The 26,563-nt window shown below is 41.2% G+C and overlaps 3 protein-coding genes across 4 annotated transcripts; 2 read left to right on the top strand and 1 right to left on the bottom strand.

Moving 5' to 3' along the window:
* The first annotated feature begins 945 nt into the window (after window positions 1-945).
* LOC136439337 (N-lysine methyltransferase SMYD2-like) lies at window positions 946-8,884 on the top strand. Of its 2 annotated transcripts, XM_066434709.1 has the most exons (13): window positions 947-1,248; window positions 3,084-3,150; window positions 3,526-3,627; window positions 3,780-3,834; window positions 4,024-4,139; window positions 4,390-4,457; window positions 4,647-4,749; window positions 5,005-5,115; window positions 5,286-5,346; window positions 5,887-6,018; window positions 6,430-6,604; window positions 6,802-6,910; window positions 7,585-8,884. In XM_066434709.1, the coding sequence occupies exons 1-13, from the start codon at window positions 1,070-1,072 to the stop codon at window positions 8,287-8,289; spliced, it is 1,983 nt and encodes a 660-aa protein (XP_066290806.1). In that variant the 5' UTR covers window positions 947-1,069; the 3' UTR covers window positions 8,290-8,884. The 2 variants fall into 2 exon arrangements, with proteins under 2 accessions (XP_066290807.1, XP_066290806.1); XM_066434710.1 differs by lacking the exon at window positions 6,802-6,910 and having other exon boundaries at window positions 946-1,248; window positions 7,585-7,744.
* Window positions 8,885-8,976: 92 nt separating this feature from the next.
* LOC136439338 (uncharacterized oxidoreductase YrbE-like) lies at window positions 8,977-20,269 on the bottom strand. Its single transcript, XM_066434711.1, has 9 exons — window positions 20,115-20,269; window positions 17,436-17,665; window positions 17,115-17,185; window positions 16,819-16,927; window positions 16,220-16,347; window positions 12,279-12,352; window positions 11,675-11,824; window positions 11,042-11,207; window positions 8,977-10,611 (listed from the first exon to the last, which is right to left on the bottom strand). The coding sequence occupies exons 1-9, from the start codon at window positions 20,115-20,117 to the stop codon at window positions 10,403-10,405; spliced, it is 1,140 nt and encodes a 379-aa protein (XP_066290808.1). The 5' UTR covers window positions 20,118-20,269; the 3' UTR covers window positions 8,977-10,402.
* A 1,850-nt stretch (window positions 20,270-22,119) lies between these two features.
* LOC136439341 (dystonin-like) lies at window positions 22,120-26,466 on the top strand. The gene is made up of 7 exons (XM_066434713.1): window positions 22,120-22,293; window positions 23,079-23,229; window positions 23,575-23,746; window positions 24,020-24,143; window positions 24,388-24,531; window positions 24,760-24,937; window positions 25,375-26,466. Exons 1-7 carry the CDS (start codon window positions 22,253-22,255, stop codon window positions 25,522-25,524), a joined length of 960 nt encoding a protein of 319 aa, XP_066290810.1. The 5' UTR covers window positions 22,120-22,252; the 3' UTR covers window positions 25,525-26,466.
* The last annotated feature ends 97 nt before the right edge of the window (window positions 26,467-26,563 follow it).

A 26,563-nucleotide genomic window follows, 5' to 3' on the forward strand; every position in this document is an offset into this window, starting at 1 on the left:
TCGACAGCAGGCGCCTGGCCATTTTAAGTACTTCATCAACACATTCATAGCTAGCTCCAAACCGGTTATCACGCATCGTAAAGACTGCTGTCCCGCAGTGAGTTATCTTGGAAAAATGGTTTCTGTGCCAAACATTATGTAATCTTCTGGCCGGCCGCTCCCGGGGCTGGCCCAGTGCTCCCCCGTTCTGTGCACGGCGCGCCCACGGGGGACTGTGGTATCAATTTATCCTGATTAAGCTAATTCCTGTCGACGCTTTCTGTCATCGGGCTTAAGGGCAAGTCTGGCATTTCGCGGAACTAAAATTACGCGTCTGATCCTCAGCCTTCTCCGTACACCCCTACCCACCCAGACATCCGAGAAGGAAAATGCACGGAGGTGGAGTCACGGAAGTATCATTTGGTATCAAAACATTGATATCAGCCCACGGCTATACTTTCAGGACATATTCTATCTATTGAGGGAGGAGAAACTTATTTGGCCCACGCAGCTATTCTAGTCCACTACTCACAGCTACTGTTACTGCCGTTTTATAATCTGGATTTAACTATTAAGGATATTCTTTCATCCCTAAAACCCTTGTCTTGGTGGCTCCGAAAGTGATGTATACATACCCGACTGATAACTTTTTGGTGGTTGCTGTTTGTATCTAAAGTTTCTGAATAATACCCCTTTTGTCCATTCAATAGGGCCATCGAAGTTTCAGTTGATTTAAGTGTGACCATTTAAGAACAAAGCAATGATCTCGACCAAAACCAAATGACTAGTGTAATAAACGAACAGGTCCTAGCATACTCAAGTCTGAGTCTTAACTCTCAAGTATACAAATCACATCAATCGAACTCCCTTCTTGATACTGGTAATGAAGGAATGAAATACCATGCATTGTTTTCCACTGATTGGGCTTTTATATAGTGTCATAAAGCCCGCAGATATCCCCCGGCTCGTGCGTTCCTACAGTATCAGGTGACGGCCGCTCCGGGCCATCTCAGGCAACACAGCTCCCCCCGCCCTTCTCCGGGCTGCAGCTCCGAGCCGACCGGACGGGTACCCGGTACAGGAGGCGACCATGGTCCGACACCACGTCGAGATTTTCCTGGAGCCCGGGAAGGGAAGGGGTCTGAGGGCGTCTAGGTCCGGAAAAGGGCTCGAGCCGGGCACGCTGATCATCTCCGAGCGCCCTTACTGTTACGCCCTGCTGAATGGTGAAGAGGAGAACCATTGCCACTACTGCCTGGCGGAGGAAAGGTACGTGCTCTCACAGCCCGTTGTTGTTGGATCTATTGAGCTCTATTTAATGCCGGTTTTAACATACTGGGATTTGGACTGAAATCATATAGATGTATGTTCTATGTATTAAAATGTACCGGCGGTGATCGATGAACGCAAGTATAAACATACAAACATGGTTGCTATTCAATTACAACGTACCCGCATGTAGGTTCTATGTATTGTACAATTTCTGATGACACGTTTAGATAAGACAATACTTTGGCATTGTTGGGAAAGACAGGAGGAAGAAAGTATTTAGCTTTTGATCCATCAGAAGGAGGTGACCCCGGATACAGCCAGGTCATATATCACAAACCACTGGCTGGGACAAGGGGGAATGTCAAACGATTCTCCGACGAACACACAACTTCAAGGACCAGAACAACAGGCTCTCTGGGGACGCTATATCAAACTTGCCTTGCTGTTATGTATAATACCGGCTCCTTGGCAACACAATCTTTAGCCAGATGGTATATATGTGTGTGTCCGTTCTATATTTGGATAATCAGCGATAAGAGAGACTGGTGATATGTGGATCACAGACATGATTGGACCATGAGGTTGCAAAGGAACATTCGAGGGGTCTTTGAACGTCTGGGGGTTCAGGCAATTCCCTTGTTGTTGGCCCTCTCTTTAGCCGTAGAAATACCTTGGTATTTAGACGCTTGGTGGATGCCCAGCGCTGCCAGTAGCCAGTACCTAATCGATTAATCAGGAACTTCAGTTCTCACTCTCTTTCCTGCAACAATACATGAGAAAGTCATATATTCATCTTCAGTGTGAAATAGTAGAGTCCTTGAGATAAATTTATCAGCATAAACATAGACAACATAAACATAGTTTCTGTGACCCGTCATTCCGGTCAAGGGATCACGCCAGGACCAGAAACCCAGAGAGATGAAGTATAGCTTTAATGCTGCATACGTTACTTGTCAATGATCTTCTGCACAGATACTCCTCAACGTTGTCATTGTAGATCGTTTGCATTCGTTATTGTTGACCAAAGGCACATAAATACGTTTATCGCGGAATATGCCACTATCCTGGGCTAAAACTTTGCAATGGATACTCAATGTAACTATACATGACGGAACGTACAACTATAAATGTGCAATGAAAGGATATATATATAGATAGTGTATGTGCCATCAATCTGGACAACATGACGTGGTTCTAGCCTGTTTTTCTTAAATATAGTACAGTCATAAATCATTTCATGGATATCTACCATTCAACCTTGTTACCACCTATAACCGGATACGTGGTGTAAGATTTCATGGCTTGTACTACACGTGATAATGTCGTGATCAGGTCAGATATAACTAGCCTGCATGCCTCACGAACGATTTTGACCTTTATCATATAGAGATGGCTATGATGGTTCGTTAACAATGTACACAAGTGATATACTAACGTCGTGATCCTCACTTTACACCATATTCTGATGAGAATGCCACATTGTTATTAAGATTACCGCGTGTATATTTGTAACAATTTCTCTGTTATATGCCGGCCTTTCTGATGTAACGAAACGCTGTAAGGGTCCCAACATTAACTACTTCACAAAGATCATTTTCTGAATCTTATTTCCTTCAGCAACATGAGATGGTCATGATCATGTTGTAAGTAGGCGCCATCATGTGTTATGGACAGCTATCTATATACTGCGGAGTGTAAATTGCTGGAGAATCATTCATGTTAAGGAACTGTCTATCAGAGGGAAAGTCGACGTCGTAGACTAATTGTATACGTTCACAAAAGAAATTTGCTCTTGGATACAGAAAGATACTCAATGCCCTCTCCTCTCTCAGGCAAGATGAAAAGTTGCTGGTCTGCCCAGGATGCACCACTGCCAGATACTGCAACAAACAATGCCAGGTAGGATAGGACCACCTTGCCTCTCCTTTACCGTAAGGGTAGAGTAGACCGTCAATGTCTAGTACATGTATAAAGTATAAAGTGACTTTTGTCTGATAATCTTTCTTTCTAGATTTCAAGATTTCATTATAAAGAGATTTCTGTCTTTGTTGGCGTCAGATGCTTCTTGATAAGTTGTTTCAACACCGTGCCGTAATGGCAACAATCGAACAAGAACAATTTGAACAAGGTTGCGTACAACGAGATCTGCCCTATAATGATTTTGCTAGGTTCTTTTACCTTCACACCAACTCAACACCACCCAAACATCATTATAAATTTCCAGGACATTTGTGTAGAACAGAGTAACTGACATGCACCCCGCACCTCTTGCAGAAGAAGGCGGAGCTGGATCACAAGTGTGAGTGCCGCGGGTACCGGCAGCTGATGCTAATGCCCTACCATCTCAGGCTTATAGGGCGGATCATCTACAGGCAGGTAAATGACACACATTTCTTTCTCTTTGCTTATAGAATGTATCAGTTATTAGTTATAGATAAAAGTTATTTGCTATTTTCGGCATTTCGGTTGATGCCGTGTGTGCTACAAATCTTTTTCCGTATGTAAAATTTATCATTCTGTTACTGTAGCACGTTCGGAAGGTGGAAACGGGACCCTTGGACCCTCTGAACGACCTATGTTCACGTGAGTCTATTCAGAACCATTTGTTGTTTACAGTATTGCTTTATCCCTCTCATGTAAGTTTAACGGTTTTGTGTCCGGTTCTCCTTTTTCTTCGGCTGTTTTTGGCTCATTTCCGTTCTTTACACGGGATACTGCCATGGTTTATGTTGCCTTTTATTTATTATGAAATAAATGTTTGTTACATTACAGATATGGAGGACCTGGCAGGAAGTTTTGGTATGGATTCGCAGCTGGGTCATCTTGCCCGTATAGTGGACAAGGACGTCATACCAAATTGGGCGTATTTTCAACGGCTCTTCGGTAAGGTAAGACATATCAAGAACAAGTAATGCTTCCAGCACAGGCGTTGTTAACATATCAATGAGTGTGTGTAGTGTTTTGATGTTTTCACAGGTAGCCATGGAAGGTTGATATCTGGAGATAACACACTTTGCTTGAATTTCCCCACTATTTGAGATTTCCTCAGTGGAAGTACAACCATGTTGGAGATGTATAATCCTGTTTATTTTAGAAATATTTGTTTTTATGATTTGAACGTTTTCTTTCTTATCTAAGGTGACCAGCAATTGTTTTGCAATCAGTAATTCTGAACTCAAGGACATTGCAGTGGGCGTCTACCCACAGTGAGTATACAATTATGTTTGCTTCAAACATCTAACGTTTTATCGATATCCTTGCAACGGAAAACTGGTCATGTCCGAGATTGTGTATCCTTTTATTTCCTTGTTGTTAATCCCACACCTTGTAAGTTACAGAGTGTGGAAAACAGTGAAAAATGTTGTCGTTTTACACCTTCTACTATTTCCTACCAGGGCGGCAATGCTCAATCACAGCTGCAGGTCCAACAGCATCGCCACTTTCCGAGGGCCCAACATGGAGGTTCGAACATTCGCTCATGTTGGACCCGGGGAAGAGGTAACTACAGAGCTTGTGTATAAAAAAAAATAAGCACATTAAACAAACTGTGCCATTTCGTCATTGATTAGTTAGATTTGACACATGACGCCATCATTTGTCAGTCCATGAACTTCTCTATCTGTACCAATTACTAAGCACTGTTGTAAAATCATAATTTCTTTGAATCTCCATCCGAGTGCCTTTCATTATCCCTGAGGTATGTTGCAGTACTTTCTAAACTCTAATTGATGGAGTGTTCATCTCGCTCTGCAGGTATTTCATGCCTATGTTCAGAAGGGGGTGACAACAGACCGCAGGAGAGACGACCTCATGGAGAAATACTTCTTTTTCTGTCAGTGTTCGGACTGCCTCGATCACGAGAGGGTATGATCAGACTCATTCTGATTTAATCAGGTCATTTATCCAGTTTGTCTGTTGGTGTCTTATTATTGTAGATGCGTTTTCCTCAGTTGGATGGATATTTGGATTTACAATTTGCTGATGCTAGTACTGGCGTCTTAAGCTTTGGTAACATTGTGTTCCATCTTCTTAAGGATCTAAGAATGCGGACTGCCAAGTGCCCTAACTGCGGAGGGCCGGTGCTACCTAACCCAGGTACCCACTTCGGTATTTTCTCATCTCTATGCTGAGTGGCGCATTCTGTTGCATTCAACTTAAAGAAATGGTGCGATCAGTAGATCTAACAGAATAGTGACGATATAGTCATTTGGCTTTGATGATTAACGGTCTGATTTGATGATAACATTTTTAACGACCACAGCAGTTCGCCCATATGAGTGACAAACGCTGTAGTTACAGAGTTGCATTGGTTCAGCTACCGAACAAACTAGGTAACGTTAGTACCGGTCAGAGACCTGGCACGTTGCAGGACATTCGTCCATTCATCATTCTGTTGACATTCGCGGGTTATCACAACACTCGATAAACAAACTATGAAATGCCTACTTGGTACAAAATATACGTCTGACCCCGTTCCATCGCTATTTTTAACCACTGTGCGAGATTTCAGTGACCTAATATCATCGGAAACCTAACGAATACGGAAGTATGCAAACATTGGAATATATGTCCCGAAATTAACTCCTTTCACGCAGTGCGTGCAATCGCGTATATCAAAGTGTTGTGTCTTCCCAGAATCTAGGTCCATCTACGAGAAATGCTCTCGGTGCGAGCACGATGAGTTTGACGAGGAATTTCATGAGAAGATCGACACCGCCGTGGAGTACGCGGACAACGTCGTCACCAAGGAGAGAAGATGGTGTAATGGTATCCTTCTGTGGTTCATCATCATTTTTTTTCTTCACAAGAGGTGGACGACTAAAACGAATGTAACGGAAGACTTTTGAATATTATGGAACTCCATATGAAATCCTAAAGAGTGATGTTAATTGCCTAACGTGGCGACTAGTCCGGGAGCGATCCTATAGTATTCTAGCTCCGTGCCGCTTCTCCTAAGTGCATTATGTAGAGTATGTACTATTGATAGTCTTGTGAGACCGAATGCCTACTACCGCTCCTCTTATATCCTCGAATATGTGTATTTGATATTTGGCATAGAATTGATCAGAAGAGCAAACCTGGGCTAGAATGCGATGAATGCCAGGCAGTAGACGACCACTATCAGCGATGATGATACAGCTCTTCCACTCAATGTTTCCGACTTAACCGTTGTACCAGGCTTGGAATACGAGTTGCAGTTTCGACAGAACTGCCTGTTGGAGATTGACAAGGTCCTTCACGAGGATAACGTGAACACCATCAGGATCCTTGTCGGGGCGTTTCACGCGGCAGCCGGGCTGGGAGAGTGGAGACAGGCCATCGACTGGGGACTGAGGCTGGAACGGGGACTAAGGTGAGTGACTGTGACAAGACAAGCCTTTTGTTTCCTTATTAGATGTATGCTCATTTCCAACACTTGGTCATATTCCTTCATGCTTTACCTCCTTACCCCGCTCGCCCTCTTGTCACTTTTCGTCTCTTCTCTCTAGTCAGTCTCTTCCTCGTATTTCATGCCTGTCGTTCCTCTCTCTGATTGGCCTTTCTTCTCAGCCTGTACCTCCAACCTAACGAGCCTGACCAAGGCAATCTTCATCACAAATTGGGCAAAGCTTACTTTCACTTAGGAGACCAGGAGAAGGGGCGTTTTCATGCCCTTAAGGCAAGTAAGCTAGACTAGTTAAACGGAAGAAATGTTTGGACACCATGGACGAGACTCCTTGGGGTTTTGAAGTAAAGTAACTATTGGCCACTAAATAGGATGAATAACTTGCCACGATAGAGGAAGTTTCCACTCAGCTACATTTGGTCCTGGGTTGCAAGCATGTAACTCTATGACCGGCTGATACCTCTACCGTTCTCCACATTTGGTCAATTCTTACTGGTTTTTCAGAACCCCAAAGAGTTTGGTAAATACTTATCAGGGACCGTGTTTATTGCCAATGAAAGTTGCTACAAGGATTTCAGCAATTGTGGTTTTCTATCATCATGGCCGCTGAGTGAGGCTGTGGATGGTAGTGTGCACGCGATTTCAAAACAGAACAAGCACTCTACAAATTAAACAACCTTCAGCATATGGCATGCTGTATTCACGCCTGGTAAATAACATTCGAGAAGTCACTTTCCGCTTATCATGGAATCGGGAGTAGGCGTGTTTCAATGGTATTCCTGATAGCTGGAGAAAATATGTTGTGTGAATGAATAATGATTTCGCTCTGAAACTTACAGTAACTTTTAAATGGAAATAATACTCACGATTTGTCTTGTGTTTATGCACTATCGAGTGTGCTGTCATCCCCGACAATCCAATGGTTTGATTTTGTACTTTATTTTCAGGCAAAAGAGATCTATACCATCACTCACGGTCGACGCACACCCCAGGTGAAGATGTTGAAGGATTTACTGAAAGATTTTGACGAAGTTGTCAGTGACGATGAAAAAGAAGAAGAGGAGGAGGAGGACGACAAACGGGACAGGAAACTACCGTCCGACTGGAACCCAGCAGATTACAAATGCTGGATCGACCCCCGAGAAAACAAACGGAACGCCGAGAAAAAAGAGGTGGATCCCTCACGAAGGAGGGATTATCATAATTACCGGGAAGACACCCAAGTGAAAAGAGAAGGGGACGAATTTCGCACAAAGCTATCGAGTCTTCTCGACAACGGTGCGACTAGGAAGGAGACATCGTCCCCTCTTCCGTACAACCGCATCGACACGGCCCGCCCATCTAGAGTGTTTAGCCTTCGTCAGGATGAGTCCAATAGTAGAAGGTCTTCATCTCTTGACAGATACACTGCCAATAGCAGGCCTGCTTCCCCGAGATACACTCCCAGTAGCAGGCCTGTTTCCCCCGCTTCTCTTGCTCTGGAAAGGGCAAGGAATCTCTTGAATAAGATAGAAACCAAGACCTCTACCACGAGGTCCCTTACCTTAAGTCGGGCGGGTCGTTACGATGATCGCCGTTACGCATCCCTGCGCATCCCGTCTACTTCCAGGCGTCTTCAACCGGCGTACATGTTAATAAGTCTCTCCCGTTAGACGAAGGAGGCATGTGAGGAAGAGTAAGGGATTCGCATGAAAAATGCCAAATCATGTAGCAGCACAGGCAGGTGCATTGCCGTTGAAGCTAGGCTCAGGGCCGTTGTAGCACACCTAGGGCGACATTGTTCACCTGTCACGTTACATCGTTTTCTTAGTGTTGACGTTGCAATCGTTTATGCAATAACGAATCCGCATGGTAATTCCATTCAAGATATTTGACACGCAACAATGTGTAATAACAAGCCAGACACTGTGTGCTTATCTACATTGTGCGTACTATGCTGAGATGTTTACCAATGATGCCCATGTATGAGCGTAACTTTATCCTGATATGTACAATTTTCAAATGAAAAGCAAAACCTTTCCTTGTTTCCTGGATGCTTCCCGGGTAACACTGTAACATGGATGGGACCAAATCTGGTCAAGTGTCGTAATCACACCAGAAACATTTTGCTATGTCAGTTGGCAATAGCTCCAGGCTTCAGCCGGTGTTGCCATACCTATGATCACTGTCATTTTAGATTGCCTGAAGCCACAGTTGTAAGCCATAGAACAGGGCCATGACTCAATCTACAACGTGTGTTAAGATTGACACGTGTCTTTGTCTGTTTATTTCCGCAGCCATTTTGTTCTAAACTATATATGTTAACTTATGACAATGCATCAAAAATGAGAATATTGGGCTTTAAGGATGTGTCAAGGTTGTTTAATAGACTGAGATCTGCAAAGTAGATACACCAATGCTCTCTGATCTAGGAATAAGATTCCTGTGGTCATAAACAAGCACTTTTCAATATAGATTCATCTGACTCTCTCTATACATCAAAATATTCTATAACTTCCTTTTTTCGTATTACTAGTAGTTAGATTAGCAGAGTGTAAGAGTGAACAACGATCGTTTTGGTGCAGTATGAAGTTAAACCAATTACCATTGCCCTGTGGAAGATTACAGATGATCGCCAAAGTGTTGGCTAGGTATCAACCCTTTGGCTGTGTACACTTTGTTATCCATTAAGTAGCAACTCAGATACCAGTTAAGGTATGTACCTATACCATTTCCATCTAATTTATCTTAATATAATTCACAGCCAGTAAATCACAGCCATTCAGAGTGAGATGGTTTCCACATACATGTACAGTCCTTAACTACTTGGAGCATTCTGATATATCTAACTTCTGATCAGAAAGGACTATTTCCACAACTCCTGCATATCAGCATGAATGTCTTTTCAAAGACACTGATTACAGAATGTTTGAAAGACAAAAAAATCATTGAGGCAAATGCAATATGTTGTTGATGCTATAAAACATTCAAAATTCACTGATCATTCAGAGTCTACTGATGCATTATTATTTTGTTTTACCGTACATTTGTATTTCGACACTGTTGTCAACATGCAATTAGCCTACGGGCATGAATTTGCAATAAAATATTAAACTATTAATCAGCAGTTGTTGATAAATTATATGTAATTTATATTGAAGAGGTAATTTGTTTAGGTAAGAAATTACAAAAGAATAAACTATTGGATTCATCACATGAAGATGAGACCAGCAGCTGGGGTGTCTATATAGTATACACACTACCAGGAATTTGATACCTTTATTGGAATTACATCAGATACATTATGTATAGATGGTAGTTTTCAAGCTGGCTTTTGTTGGAATAAATGGACACCAACTTGTGGCTAAATGATCACATTGTTAATCTGTCTTTTTAATCTTTTTTTAATTTTAAAAATCTTTTTCTAACAGCTTGCAGTGTGAAGCTATCCTATAGGCCAAGTCACCATTATTAGGCAATTTTACTGATGCATATTTTAAGTACTCTTTCATGTGTTGGATCAAATAAATATAGTAATTCCTATGACATCATTTCATACATTGATATATCAAATATATAAATTATCCAGAGACATTGCGACAGGGAAAATGTAATTTTCCACATTTCCCAAATCCTACTAAATGCTGGAAGCCACACCATACATTTTGTTAATTGTACAATGGTCCATTTGATCACCTGCCTTAGTCATTGAGTCATTGACAACACAAAAGCAAACTTAAGGGTATCTTCGACACAAAGCATCGCAGAGGCTAGAGAAACCACTCATTAAGCAGTGGCAGCAGCTTTGGTGTCTTGTTCCATTGGAACAGACCCAGCCTCAGTCACAGCCCCCTTCTCATGGGCACTAGGAGATGTCATCAGGTGATTGTACGACAGGGACACAGCTTGCCCTGTCCTGTGGGATTCTTCACAGGCCTCAGCAATGTGGCTGCTCAGCAACGTGTCTTTCTTCACGATACGAGGCTCCTCCAACCCTACAGGGGTTACAAATATGGACAACATTAACTTGAGATCATAGCCCTACAGAACCTTCTGGGTTTTGTACGAAGCTGAAATAGTACTAAATCATTACCTTGTATAAAAAACAAAAGGTTCTTCCTTACAAAATACCTTGCAACAAACAGAAACTTCAATTCTACCTATAAGGCATATATAGGTTTGTAATTTTCTTCCTATAGGGCTTGTATATGGATTAGTAATACTGCTTTCTTTGCATGGAAGCTAATTGGTGGTAGAAACTTGGAAAATGAGTACCACACCCAGTGCCATTGTAAACTTGAATATCTTCCTCTTTAAAGCTTCTTTTCATAAATGGTACGGTGACATAATTTCAAGTGTAACACTTCAAGCGTCTTTCCTACCCGCAATGTTACAGCTACACATAGGATAAAAAGACGGCTGCACCTTGAATGAGGTTAAGGAAGTGAACCAGTTCCCCTCGGTAGCTGGCGGCGTATCTCTGTGGGAAGGAATAGTACATGGGCTGTGCAGTCTCCCCGTTACTGTTGGAATGGTGAAGGCCGGTTGGGGACGTGTTGTGATTCATCAGCATACCTTTGGAGCCATACACCTGGAAATCACAACACAACAACAAAATTAGGGTAGTGCCATAGCTGGTTAAAAATTAGGGTTCAAGATTTTTGGGTAATTTACAATGTACTGAACACTTTCCCAGTGGGGTCAGAGCAAGGAGGTTATATGGTCAGAGTGTAACATATTGGACAAATTGTCTGTTTGGAACATGCAAGGAGGTTATATTGGAACATGGGTAAACTTTCTTCCATGCAAGACATTCTTTAGCATTCTATGAGTGTGAAACAAGCATATTTGCTCACACTATAAAAATGATCAATTTTCTGGTATGGCTATGAACCTGTAAAACACTGCATCTATTACATCTACATTTCAGACATGTTACCCACGAAAAGGAAGGAAAAATAACTATGTCATGAGAGGGATTCACTCACTCACACTCACACTCTTAACATTCTTCTTGAGAGACTCTACATAAATGTCAGCCCCAACACATGTCTATACCTCAGTTCTTTGGTCATAGCCATAGGTAGACAGGCGGCTCAGGTCCAGGCTTGCAATGGCTCCACTGGAAAACTTCATGGTGATGGAGACAGTGTCAACATCATCCAGCTCAGCAATGGCAGGGGTGAAGCAGTGAGCCATGGTGTGCACCTGACAGTGGGGAAATTACAGTCAGTTTGTCTGAACTTGTGATGAGAGTCTGGCTCAGATGTTTGGCCAATGTCTTACTAAAAACATATGGGATGTCCCTATAGCTCAACTGGTAGCAGCCTTTACAGTTGAGCTTCTGGTTCCAACTAGTTTCTAAAGATCTCAGTTGGGGATGTACCCATCTTTCGGAAGGGACCCAACGGGGCTCCCATATATTTGAGGAGGTGCACAGTATATGGGAAAGGGGATTAGAGCTAGCAACCCCTCCCTGTACAAATGTACCCTACTACCAAAACAACAATGAAACTAGGCATTAAAAGGGTCTGAACGAAAGAACAAATGAACATCACTCAAATATATATCAGTCAGGATACATGCTTAAATCTTTTAAAAAGAAAAAAAACATGCAGTATCTAAGGATACATTCTGGTCTGAAGTATGTAACCATGGTTACCTGTGTTGGCAGTTCTTTCATGATCCAGAGGCATTCATCAATGTCATGTACAGCACAGTCGTGGAATATACCACCTGAAGAGGGGGAGACAACACAACATATTAACTCTCCAGGCAAAGACTTGGGAATTGGACAGTCCTTCTCACCGGAAGATAGATACTTCACAGCCACCTCACAACCAGCTGCAAAATTTGATTCTTTTTGTAATTATAAGTCTCTTGTTTGTATTGACATGGAAAGAGATTAGGTATGACATACTCAGATGACAAAAGCTTCACCATTTGAAAAGTTTGGGGGCAAACCAGAGTTTAGGTGGTTTAAAGATGGGTTAGCTTCAGCAACATGTGACATAAAGACAGGTGGTGATGCTATGTTGAATTTCAAGTGGATCTTTAAATACTTTCTGGTACGCCCCATAATTTTTAAATGGAATAGAGCAACTGCTGCTAGTAATAAGTAGTACTAGTATATTTCATGAGTACCATCATAAAAAATGTCCTTTTGCTTCATCTGTGCTAGTAAGTGATAGAACATACATGTACTTACAGCACAGAATATTTCAGTCCAAGAAAGACCTTACAAGCTGAAGTTGAAAGTAACGTTGGGTAACATAAATTCGGGATTTTTCCGATAATGGTTGACTGAAATCAATCTAGCAGAACAATAAACCATCCTTTTTTCTATTATTCTGTCAGTATCATGTACATAATCTTTGCACTAATCATATATATGGTAGATTTTGTCTCTAGTCGTGCTGACACCATAATATTTCAACTTGAAACTACCGTCCGCCGCATGCACAATGACGGTGCTGTCGGACAGGTGTGAACATTAATTCGGGAGAGAAGATTCGTCTTGAATATCTTACCGCTAATTACATTTTATACAGTAGCTATTCGTTCCATCCTTGGCTTGAGGAGAGTGCTATGGATATAGATGTGTCCAAGTAAAAAAAATACACGAAAAAACGGCTGTACCGCAAACATCAGGCCTTCGGGAACAACCCGTGTGTTGAGTTGGTAGAACGTCACTCAAAGTTCACCCCCACCGTCATGGAAATTTGTACATTATTCATCGGGGCGTTAGCTGGATGCCGTAGAAATGGTGATACTATTATGTCCATGTGTTTCTGCTTGTGCTAAGAGCAAACTTTGAGGAAAATATTGCCATCAGTCCACTATATCACACACAACATTTGGACAAAAAGTGTTCCTCGGAAACGTTTGTCGTCTGCCGAATAGCAGGATTCTGGGTAACGAATATGGCGGCGGGAAAATTCACCGTAGTGCCGTAGCCATTGGTTGTAGCAACAAAGAGGCGTTTTGATGATTAATCACACTTAGAGTCCAGTTGTAGGTTAGCAAAAGAGATTCTAATAAGTTGTATTGTAAATAATTGTGTTGAGCAGGAAGCGGATGTGACATTTGTCTTATAAACCAGCGAACAACTATATAGAATAATTCTCCCACGAAGCCTTTCTAGCGGTATTACTGATGCACATGGGCTTTTTAGCGAATGCCCACAAACGCCCACTCTGACGAAGTCCGCGCTGCACGAATCTAATTTGTTATGCTCGGAATATGTTCAGGTTGTGCTCCCAATAATTAATCCTGAGTTTCAAGTCAATCCATCGAGCCGAAGTTAGATAAAGCGAACTTGAAGATTCTTTCCTGGCTTTTTAGCGAATGCCCAGCAAAAAAGGCTTTTTAGCGAATGCCCACTATATCAGCCAAAATATCGGCCATCGTGACACGGGCGCTAAATCTAACACCATAAACATGTTCAACAAGTCATCCCCTGAATGTGTACTCAGTTTCTGTGCTGTACACGCCTGTAAAGTCACTTTATTTTACGAAATACACGGCGCGGCCCGCGGGGTAGAGGCCGCTAGTTACCTGTCCCAAATATGCAAATGAGCCGCCATATTGGATTTTTACGTCCGGGGCCGTGGATTCCCACGCCGTGTATTTCGTAAAATAAAGTGACTTTACAGGCGTGTACAGCACGGAAACTGAGTACACATTCAGGGGACAACTTGTTGAACATGTTTATGGTGTTAGATTTATTTATTAGCGCCCGTGTCACGATGGCCGATATTTTGGCTGATATAGTGGGCATTCGCTAAAAAGCCTTTTTGCTGGGCATTCGCTAAAAAGCCTTTTTTGCTGGGCATTCGCTAAAAAGCCAGGTAAGAATCTTCAAGTTCGCTTAATCTAACTTCGGATCGATGGATTGACTTGAAACTCAGGATTAATTAATGGGAGCACAACCTGAACATATTCCGAGCAAAACAAATTAGATTCGTGCAGCGCGGACTTCGTCAGAGTGGGCGTTTGTGGGCATTCGCTAAAAAGCCTGTCCCTTACTGATGTTGCATCTAGCACATATCCCTAAATACCCGTTTTCGAAAAATCGCGAATTTAAGTACCCCGCAAATTTATGTTACCCAACGTTACATGTATCATTGTATAAAATACAAGGGAATCAAATCCACAGTATAAAAAGGCACAATGTCATATACCTCAACGGCATTAAAGGTAACAGGTAGCTACTACATTCTTTGTCATCCACAATGGGTGGTCTTAATAGTAAATGCACATTGCTTCCGGTTTTGTGATACAGAAGTATTTCTTCAGATAATGTGATTAGAAAATTAGCCTTTGGCTAATAAATATGTTACATATTGACAGATAAAACATGTGTGCCTTCATACAAATTTGATAATTTGATGTAGCATAGAAGTCCAACAATACTTTTTTTTCTTAAATGTGTCACATGAAACAGTGTCACAACACATTGTCCCTGCATATCCAACAATAATCTGCAACCAATGAAGCTTGGAAGTGTGTAAGACATTCATACATACAATAATTACCTTGCAACAGTGCGCCTTGATGCTGTGGAGTAAAACGTTATCATGGTAAATGACAGCATAGTTCGGATGCACATCATTGGAAGGGTGTTGAAGTCCTGAAGACGGCTGACTCACCTATGATAGATACCTGACATAGACATGAAGAGACAGGAATGTTTAGAAAAGCTTTAATGTGGAGTCATGAATGTTCCATCCATATATCCGTTACATTGTCAATGTCATGAGGGAGCTTTGAGACCTGGAGAAGCATGAAAAAGTCTGTAGTAAAAGTGGTTTGTCTCCTTGCTGGTTGTAAAATAACCAAGAACTGTTTTGTACCACCTGGGAAACCCTTGAAACTGTGAAGTTATGTCAGAATATGCAGTTTTCCCACACATATGCTTGTTTACATCAATTTCTACACATTACTGCCATTCCAATCACAAAATTTTGTTATCTTTGTCAAAAAATAAAAGATTTGCAGTTAAATGATCCCTGGTTTGGCTGTAAAAGCTCTTTTAGTTTCAATTAATGTCCAAGTATTTTCTTTTCTGCCAACGATCATTTCCATCAAGATTATTTATAATAACCAGAGTATTGTTTAGTCAGCTTACTTCAGTATTGAGCAATAATACCAACCAAATGGCTAAAACATATTCATTTCCAAGTATGGCAAAGGTACTAGCAGAGCAAAAACTTTTAATTGTGTGGAATGTTTGCATGATATACATGGAAAATGTGCAAAGACTGCCAGTCTCAATGTCATCTAAAAATACATTTCCACTAAATGTTGTGGTGGTAATACCTGTATGGAAACCATGCATTATTATAGAGTTTTTTTAGCTTCTATAACAAAAACATCAATTGTACAAATATAAAACAAACACAAAGCAAATGGTTACAAAGCAGGTAACAAACAAAAGCTAACCATAAAAGCATTTAAACAAGCAGCGTACATAATTTCACTTACCTGTTTGGTGAAATACAAATATACATTCTGACTGTCTTAGAGTAAGCATCCTCTCCACCCAACCAGTAATTTTCATCTTCCTTAACTCCACTTCTAAAATACTCATCATGAAGTTACCTGAAATACGCAGGTACTCAATAGAAGGTAAGGGAGAGTCTCTGCTGGACGTCTTGAAGCGGTGGATTTGGCCAACCTCTCCCTTCTTCACCCGCTCCTCAAGATTCAGCAGTGCTGGGTCAAACCTCCTGCACAGAAACAACAACGATCATGATTATTATCACTTATAGGGAGGAATGGCGATTTGAAGGGAATTATTTTGTCTTCTGTATGTTAATTGTCCCATGACCACAATGTCATCTGTTAAGATTTGTGGATCTATTACAATTACATTCAGAAAGGTGCAAGTTTACAGCCTCATAAGTCAGGCCCAGGCATGATCTTGATAGTTTTCAGAAGAAAGTGTATGGTTGAATAAAATGAATTGGTAGAGTGTGCATTTGTCCTGTAAAGAAATCTTACATAATGTAATACAATGCAGGTTCCCATCCCTCATTGACACTGCTAGAACTAGCTGGGAACATCACCTGTACAGTCATTATCGCCCTAAAGAAGATGACGGTCATTGAAACGTTGGCTGTTATCATTTCCTTGGTTGTGAATAAAAATTTGCTACTCAGTCAATGACATTTCCCTGATGAAACTAGTCACTTTCTCACCTGTTGAAGGCACACAAGAGGATCCTGCCCTGCTTCTCTGCCTCGTCATAGACAAGCGCAGTTGTCTTCATGTCTGCAGCAATGGGCTTCTCACACAAGACATCTTTACCTGTGAGAACGAACAAAAGGACTTCAAACTGTGCCAGGCAGGCATTTTCGAAAATATAATATCATTGTTTCTTACAGAAATGTTCAACTCAGCCTCTGCAAAATTGTACATCCAACCCCCTGACTATAATTACTAGACACTTGAATGCAAATTAAACGCAACGCAGTACAGAGAGCACAGTACTCACCAGCTTTCAGGGCCTTCAGGCAGATGTCAGGGTGCGTAAAGGTCGGTGAGGCCACCACGATGCCCTGTATGCTAAATTAGTCAAGGAGACAAAGATAAAATTGTAGACAACAAGGCTGTGTGGCAAGTGACTGAAATGAATACTGAGGAAAACATAGTCTGATAATAAGAAACAGGCAAACAGCAAGCACTCAGCAGCAGCTCCATGGCTATTACAAGGGATGACAAGACAACACAGGACAATGTCATGTAACATTAGTTAAACATAACATTTGATTTAGTACTATTATATTAGAATGCAAGTGACTATATGATAACTTACTCAGGGTCATTGTACACAACGTTTGCTTCAGATGCTTTCACAACTATGGCCTCTGACATAAACTCCTCCACAAAACGATTGCATCTCTCCACATCCTCATCCACCAGGTACTTCAGCTGACAGTGGGGGTTTCGTTCGATATTTCCTGCGTGGATGTTGCCGGCCCTCCCCAGGCCAAATAATGCCAAAGGGATCTTCTTGCTGGCTTTGGAGCGATTCATATGTCCAGGCTGGAAGGAAGCAAGCAAGTATATTTTTAGATACTAGCAAGGTTCTGCATGCCTTTCTCAATTAATCATAGTGGTGTGCTCTAATCCATTTAACTAAGTGTGGTCAGTAATCATTTGCTGCCATAATTCTACTTAGCAATTTATTTGCTATTCAGAACTCATTGTTAAGTGTCATTGACAAATTCTTCCCATCGCATAGTCATATTAAGGATTTTTAAAAAGTTAAAACAGAGTATCCAGTTGTGTCAGTGTCTGCAGCCTAGTTTCACAAACTGATATGCCCAAATCATGCCCAGTGTATACTAGTACAGTCAAACCTGTATTAGCGGTCACCTTTGCATAGCGGCCACCTGCCCATAGTGGTCACTTTTTGTCGGTCCCTTGGATTTTTCCCATTGACATAAGCATTAAGAATTAGGCTATAGCGGTCACCTGTCCAACGCGGTCGCGGCCACACGATTTTCGGTCCCGCGGGTCTGGAAACACTGCCGATAACGGTCACGGCGCATGGTCGCCGCAAGATTCGGGAGCCTTCTTTCAAATCCCCGCGGAAAAAAATTCATTATAGCTGCATTGTTACCCATGAAAATGTTGTACATGGTTTTATTTTGCTCCTGGTGTTGGTTTTGAATTTCCAAAACCGCTAGACGCCAGAAATTTGACAAAAAGAGCGTCTTGGTGCGCGGTCCTAGCGGGACGCTTTGCTTACTTGGGTTACTTCACTAGTAGTACCATGGGGGAGCAGTTTGTTAAAAAAAAGACAGACGCCTTTTATCCTCTAAAAAAAGGTTATAAAACCATCCATTCTTTGCATACTCTGTTCTCTTTATTCGAAGAACTTCTTTGACGAAATAAGTTCACATTTTGTACTATCTGTTGTAGAGTAAAATCATAACTCACAAATGCAGCTGCACCCACATTACAGTAGACTATCCCATGACCCTATGACCTCAAGCGCCATCTTGCAGCTGTTGTTTTTCCTCACGGCAAGGAATCCGACCCAAACAGGCTGATTTTACCGTGAAATTCCGCAATTATTTGCTGATAAATGATGTCGCCCCGCAATTGAAAATGACACGGTTGTCTTTGGCAACATTTTGGTCGCATGTGCTCCTGATTGGGGGCGGATCGATGGATCGACTTGGACTTAAATTTGCTTGTGGAAAAATCCGGACCTACCGAAAGCAGTCATCTTGAGCCGATGGTCGTCTTGTGGAAGTGGTCGGTAGACCAAGTTTGACTGTACATGTATGTGAATAAATGTTTCTCAGTGGGTACAGAAAACATGGGCCACTTATTGCTCGTAATCAATCAACCGTTTCTATAGAGCGGCCACCTGTCCATAGCGGTCGATTTTGGCCAGTCCCTTGAGTGACCGCTATAGGCAGGTTTGACTGTATATGAGTATTTTATCGTTAAGAGCTGCTAACCTGCCTAAATTTACCGTTAAGCTTTGTCTACCCTTAAAAGCAATGCAAATTATATGTGCAATAACATGGACATTCCTCAATGATAATGATAACGGTGTATGTAGCATTACAAAGAAGAAGAGCTTGCCTGTTACAACTGCAAAGATGTGGATAGCTTAGTCATTAAACTTTTGACCTACTAAGTAAAAAGACCAAAGTACAACTTACTAAGCAAATACTGTAATACAGTAAGGAACAGTATTTGCTTAGTAAGTTGTACTTTGGTCTTTACCACTTAATGTGTACTTAGCCATTAGCATGTGTTGCACAATGGCTGTTTGCATAGTGGCAAAGTTTAGTTTTTATCCATTCATTGCCAGGCAGCCCAAACAATTGCAATGACATTATATAGGGAGTCCAGGCCTTGGATTCATTTATGTCAGTATGAGGTTGTGTTTGGATTCTCTTTTACCCATCCTACATATGTTATGGTTATTATTTAATGTTAATCATGCAAACAGATTCAAGTAGCAATCAATAGAAATTGAACAATGCTAGATTTTTTAAATTTCTCTGAAATCAACTTCTGAAATATAATGGGCGTTGTCACATGCGTGTTATGTGATTGGGCTAGAGAAAGGATGTCAGGAAACGTCTGATGGGTGTTGTTGGCAAGGTGATACGTGATTGGGTGATAGATACGTTACGTCATTGCACGATACCCTCTGGGAATTAAACCACAAATTATCTTCAACACTACATAAACAAAACCACTAGCTGATCCATTTCTTTGACACTGCTACTTTCGCGAGATTTCCTTTACGTGACCAGACTTTCCAGGGTAGACGACATAATGTATACTACTACTAGTACTAGCAAAAACGTCCTCCTTGGTACTAATAATGAAGTGTAGACGGCATTTGCTTACCGCTATAACGTTACGCCGCGCTAAAATTTATGTATCATTGTATGAGGATCTATAGCGCTATATGAGTAGACAACCATGTAACGTTAGAGTAGACAACATCAATACGACTTACCATTTTCTTCTTTCCAGTCACAAGTCTCCGTTCGTAAACAAAAACACGACGTCTCTTCAAAGACAGACGATCGTCCGTACCAGTCGACACAGCTTGCTGGCCTTTGTCAGCGTCGATTGCGCAAATACAACATTCCGTTCGGTCTTCCGTGTCAAGAGTGCATTACAGAAAGGGGGATCTTTTTCCTTAATCTTAACCTATGGAGCTATGTCATGTGTATAATTCATACTTTAAAATTAAACTGATTGGTTTATAGTTGCCGGTATACATTATCTGAAGATAATCTTGATAAGGTTACAAAAGACTAGCACGGAGAGGACATTTGATGAGAGACCTTATCCATTGAAACCCCCTCTATTTTGGTTCAGCCCAGAATCAGGTCAGAACAGGTTCAAACCAGCTGGACGCGCGCAGTTCAACTTCGGACGCGGGCCCTAGTCTCGATCATCATACTTGGAGCAATTAAATGCTCTCTATTTAACCTTCTTTTGGGGTTTGGAATAGCGAGCAGAATGCAAATGGCCGGGTCAGACCACGGGGGGTTATACGCCTTATACCTTTTCCTTGGTCTAACTTTTCCATTTTATGTCAATTTTATTATTAATATATCATATTTCTAAGCAGATGCTTGGCGGGATCGAGTCGAAGAGCGAAAGAACACACAAAAACGGTGTACAACAAAGCAAACAAAGCAGCAAAAACCATGAAATCAGTGATCTCCAAACAGAACTATGATCATAGTATCATGAAATCAGTGATCTCCAAGCAGAACTATGATCATAGTATCATGAAATCAGTGATCTCCAAGCAGAACTATGATCATAGTATCTTATCTCGACCTCTATGAAAAGCGGCCCTGAAGGCCGATTAGAGCATATTTCGAGAGTAAATAAAGGCACAAACAAACAAAGAGCCGAACAATATTATCCAATAAGCCGTTGGCTTGACCCGCTTCAGTTTTGGATATTATTTGGCACTTTGGATACCTTTGAATACTGCGGCCTTTCCATCGGTAGATCTGCTTGGCGATTAGAAATCAGCACAAGATGCAGATATCGGTCTTTCAGTTTGGTCCGCTATTTGTGATCGTGGGCCACTGTATGCATCTAGCTAACAATCACTACTTACTAGTAATATCTATAGTCGAACTGGTGAGCATTTATAAATCGGTACTCCTACATCGGGCAAACATGACACTAATATTGTTGTGAAGATTCTCATTGCGCTTTTCCCACTATGATATTTATTTCCTTTTTTGCTGTACTCTCTTCGTTTATGATTGTTTTCAAAATACCTTTTACATGCCAAATACTTCAGGAATATGCATGGCCGCCAGAACACAACGAAATAGTATGCTATGCGAGAAATACTGTGGCTTCACCAATTGCGCCCTAGACGGGAGGACACTGTAGTAAATATTCCCGATTTTTCTAACTTTCCGGCCAAAATTTCGCGGTGAATATGGCTTCCGATGAGGGGGGCGGAGAGACTGACTTTGTTAACACATCCTCTTTGCCGACAGAGTTGGAATCGAACTTGGAGTAAGTGCCCTTGACACATTTTCTTCCGAGTGTTGTTACAAGCTGCGGCTATAGGATTGACAAAACACATGGTTGAAAGTCTTTGTAGCCGTGTTTACTGTGGTACAATATATTGTACTTGAAACAATGTGCACGTGACATGTAGCAAGTGATGAAGCATTAAAAATGGTCAAAGACAAGTACTAAAACTTCACACGATTCTGGCATTATTGTATACTTATTGTGCCGAAACGTAACGTTAACCTCAACGTTAACGTTGACTCAGCGTCGGCAGAAGGCTCTTGTCGAGGGTTTCTTTTGATTCGGGACTTTTGGCATACTATGCTATTTCTGTTAACGTTAGAAAAGAAAAGAAAAAGACTGACAAAAGCAATGCTTCTTGATAGAAGCCACACCATGACACCGCCAAAGATCAATATTTGCGCGCGGTGAACCATTAACCCGCCTAGGCGACAGGTGTTTGGGTCACATGACCTTTGACGCCCCGACTTAGCAACACAAGATGGCGGACGGTCTGTAGGAGTTAGCGGTGAGGTCTGTAGAAGTGATGTTAGACCGCCATTTTTGACCTACGATGCGAAGCTGACTGCTCGAGACATGCCTGGGAAAAAGAAGAAGAGCGGCAAGAAGAAGAAAAAGTAATGAATTGTCTTGTTATTCGTCGCAAATGCTTGTCATCACTTGTTGATTATGTTCAGCGGATCATCATCGGTAACGTACAGTTTATATACTGATGGTAACGTTGTTGGTATGGTATCTTTGGTTTTTCCACATCCCAGGACATCTTTTTTTTCTTGTGCAGTAATACTGGGGCAGACAAATTAGTGCAATTATAGTCCGGTGTACTGTGTCACTGAAGCTTCGGAGACTCCCCTCCATGTCAAAACCGGCAACAAACTGTTGTCATCAATTATGGAGGACAGTTGACGCGCACTGAATAATTTAACAGCTAAAGTTACTTAAACACCTTCAATAATTCAGGTCCGTAACCGTACCTTTGTAGCATGCCAATATGAAGGTCAATGTCAGATCGTCTTTGGTTAAGATCACTTTTCTTTGTGCTAATAATCGATGACATGGAAACGATCTTTAGACTTTATCAGCAATTGGTACTATATACTGTGGGTATCTGTGTTTAGCACAAGGATAAGGAAGTCCTTTGTAAGTTTTCATGATTATGAAAAAGATTGTTGAATAGACTCTTCATCTGTTAGCACAGCTCTTAATTGTAATGGGTCCCTTGTGCCTTTTTCTCTTCAGCTCAGAATCAATTACGATTGCTCAAACTGAATGGGCAGTTCCCCCTTAAAGATTAAGATGCTTTTGGAGTATGCATCATTGTAAATATATCTTGGCCCCCCATTTACTGTTACAAATGGAATAACCTATATAACATGTTACGTATGTTACTATCTTTTTGCAGGAAGTCGGCCCGTCCCACTTCAGGGACAGGGTCCGCAGCTGAGGGTGTTGAGGACCCAGAGACTCTGGTGGACCCTGGTTCCTCTGATGGCAAGAAGAAGAAAAAGAAGAAAGTGGTGAAGAAGAAACTCACCAAAGCAGAGAAGGCCCAGGTGAGTTACTGGTGACCTTCATGCCCACTTTTCACATGACCAGCTTGGTATATATCAGATCACAATGCTTGTTTTTGTCTTTAATAGATCATAGATAAACATTTGGACTGTGCCATTTAACAGTTTGGGGGGGGGGGGGGGTTAGAAGCCAAGAAGTAATTTGTGGAAACAAAAGAGCCAGAAACCCTTGGAACCTGACTTTAAGTTCAAGTGTTTTCTTGCAAATCTATTCACCAAATAAGTAGAGGAGTAAGTGAATCATCTCTACTTTGACTAAAAGTATTTATCAATCTGATTTGATTTAGTTTAATGTTAACATATTACCTTTCCTTGGTGTGGTAACAGGAGAAGCTGGAGAAAGAGTGCAGTGATTACAAGGCCAATGACCAACTGTATGAAGCTTATGTGGACCGTATGGACAGGTGGTTGCGAACGAACTATGGGCGTTCCATCGACCTGTTCCGCAAATTCGACACCAACGGTGATGGGGTGGTGTCCTATGAGGAGTTCAAATCAGGTGCAGTATGAAACTGGAATGTTACTCTTGTATCGAAGGGCTTTCACACTCAATATCTGTACAGATTGTTTTATTACTTCTGTGCTGTGGAGTGTTGTATGGTGATTTGTCATGTTGTCTGGTAGTTTAATTTATTGACCTGGCCAATTAGAATGCATACTTAAACAGTTTACCGTAGTTCGGCACTGTAGAATGTCTATCATAAGGTAACAGCATATCAATGTACTACTTATAACACATCTTCACATTTCCTTTGTTGTTTTTCTTCCCCAGGTATGACAGACCTGGGTGCCCCTTGCACAGCATTGGAGCTGCACCTGCTCTGTAAGCTGTTGGACCGGGATGGGGATGAAACCATTGACTACCTCGAGTTCTCTAGAGGAATAAGATATGTTAGGTCAGTGGTACATATTGATTTTTTAAGGAGTTCTTAAATCTATTTAGCTATGATGTATATAACATCCATGTATGTTTCTTGAAGCAATGTTGAAAAAATGCATTTGAAAGTGTTTGGCATACAATTTCTGTCTGGGACATCTGTCAAACTTTTCAAGTATGAATTGAAATTCTTTATCTCGAATTTTTTTAGGAATTGAAAATGAATTTGCAATGAATTGATCAGAATTGTTTTGACCAATCAGGGACTCTGATCTAGAGGATGATGAGGAAGAGGAGGAGGATGACCTCCCCCGATTGGTCATCACCAGGGAGACGCTGGACAGTTGCCCTCTGGCCTGCTGCAAGATGGGACACTGGAAAGGACCTTACAGGGAAAAGAACCCAAAGTGAGTGCCTCTGCCGTTGCAATACAACTAATATTAGGAATATGTACCGTTATTCGCAAAAACTGAGAGCCAACTTTGTATTGCTTTGAAAAATTATGATTATCATTATTGACAACACTTTGTAGTAGATATTTCCACTTTCAGCTCAATTTGAGAAAGATTCTACTGTTTAGACATAGTTTTTGGGGTGTTAATCTTGATTCTAAAGGTTTGGTACATTTTCCACAGATACATCGACCTGGAGCTACGTTTGGTGACCTTTGACAAGATGAAGAACCACCCTGGTCACTTCAACATCACTGTCCATGCCCACCTGACCATATTTGGGGTGATCCAGATCATCAAAGAAGAGACTGACATTGCAACAACCAGGCTGAAGGTTTTCAGTGATGACACAAGAACTCAGGTGTGTGAGCTTATTCAACAGTTCATGTACTAAAGGTCAGCAAAGGCTTTGTGAATAAAAGACATTTAAATTGCAGTCAAGTGAATGTCATTATTCCAGTATTGTGTCAACTTGACTTCACTTGAGTTGGAATAGGATTAAGCCTGTCCCTGTCTCTGGACTAAGAGTTTAGGAGTTTGTCAGGCTACTGTTGTTCAACATGCACACTACTGAAAGGTGGTTGCAATCTTTAGGATGGGATGTTGATTACCCTGTGGTCCACTGTTTATTTTACTTGTCAAAAAGTATAAGGAATTTCCATGGTACAATGTACCTGTACAAGATGTACACATTGTTTTTCCTGTCATTACCAGTGAGCTCAATTAGATTATCAAATAAAGATCACTTTCACTTTATTTTTGTCAGAAGATTGATCTGTGGCATTTATCCCTCCACAGGAAGCATTGTTATTCCCAGACATGACCCTTGCTGAGTGTGGGTATGAGGGGGACAGCAGACAGAACCCAGAGGAGGTCACCCTCTACTACGACTATGGTGTGGAGTTTAACGACTGCCCTCTGCTGCTGTGTGACTACTACTTTGACTAACTTCCTCTTAAAATAGCATGACAGTCATGGACAATTTTCTAGATCGAAAGGTACAATAGTAATTTGAGACATATCAGACATTAACATATGCAAGAAGAATGATACTATTAATGTTAAATGAATGCAAAATTACTGGTAGTGATAGCTTGTGGAAGATGTAAGACCAATGGCTTTGGTAAGGTTTGATACATTTTGTAACAAATCTTGGGTAACAACTGGGAGGGCAGTACCGTATGGTGCCCATGGAGAGCTCAAGTTCAAATGTAGATTGAGTTGTGTACAATTGATGTAAATAGTGCTGTTATGATGAAGGCTATTTTAAGACTAGTGTATCTTTGTGTGTTTGGATGTATTTGTGCTAGATATGTTGAATGTGTATGTTATGTAGATGGTAGCTGAGTGTGTAGCAGAATCATTTGTCTATGAAAATAATACTAATCTGATAAGTATGACTTCTATGTGCAATTATAATATCCCTTGTTCAGAAAGACTTGATATTTGCTGAATGACAGGGTCCCAAGGCATCATATCACATATATGCAGGCAATATTGCTCCTGATATAATGTGGAACTCACATTGCTTTTTTACATGTAAAATTTTCCCCACCAAATACCACCTGGGCTATTAGTAAGCATACCTTCCAGAGATGCAATGTTGCTTGATCAAGGAAGTCTATTTTGCTGTTTGCATCTTAACAGGTCCATATGGGACAAATGTTAAGAGCACTTTCCTTCCAAAGGGACGTTTTTTTAATATTTCAAGTCTTACACAGCTTCAATTCTGTCGCATTATTGATGATAAATTTTGTATGTGCTTATAAAGCACGCTTACTATGCGAAATATATTAGATTTTATTCAAAAAATTGTTTTTTGCATGTTTGTATGAGAAGATAACATGAATACATGTACATAAGCATTCAATAAATTTTTTTGTAATTGTGGCTGGATATCAATGTTTTTTCATCACCCAAATAACACAAAATTGCTTTTAGGGCACTTCTGGACGACTGAATAATTTTAATTAAGGGGAGCTTTTGT

The sequence above is a fragment of the Branchiostoma lanceolatum genome, chromosome 7 (assembly GCF_035083965.1).
Source record: "Branchiostoma lanceolatum isolate klBraLanc5 chromosome 7, klBraLanc5.hap2, whole genome shotgun sequence".
Lineage (NCBI taxonomy): Eukaryota > Metazoa > Chordata > Leptocardii > Amphioxiformes > Branchiostomatidae > Branchiostoma > Branchiostoma lanceolatum.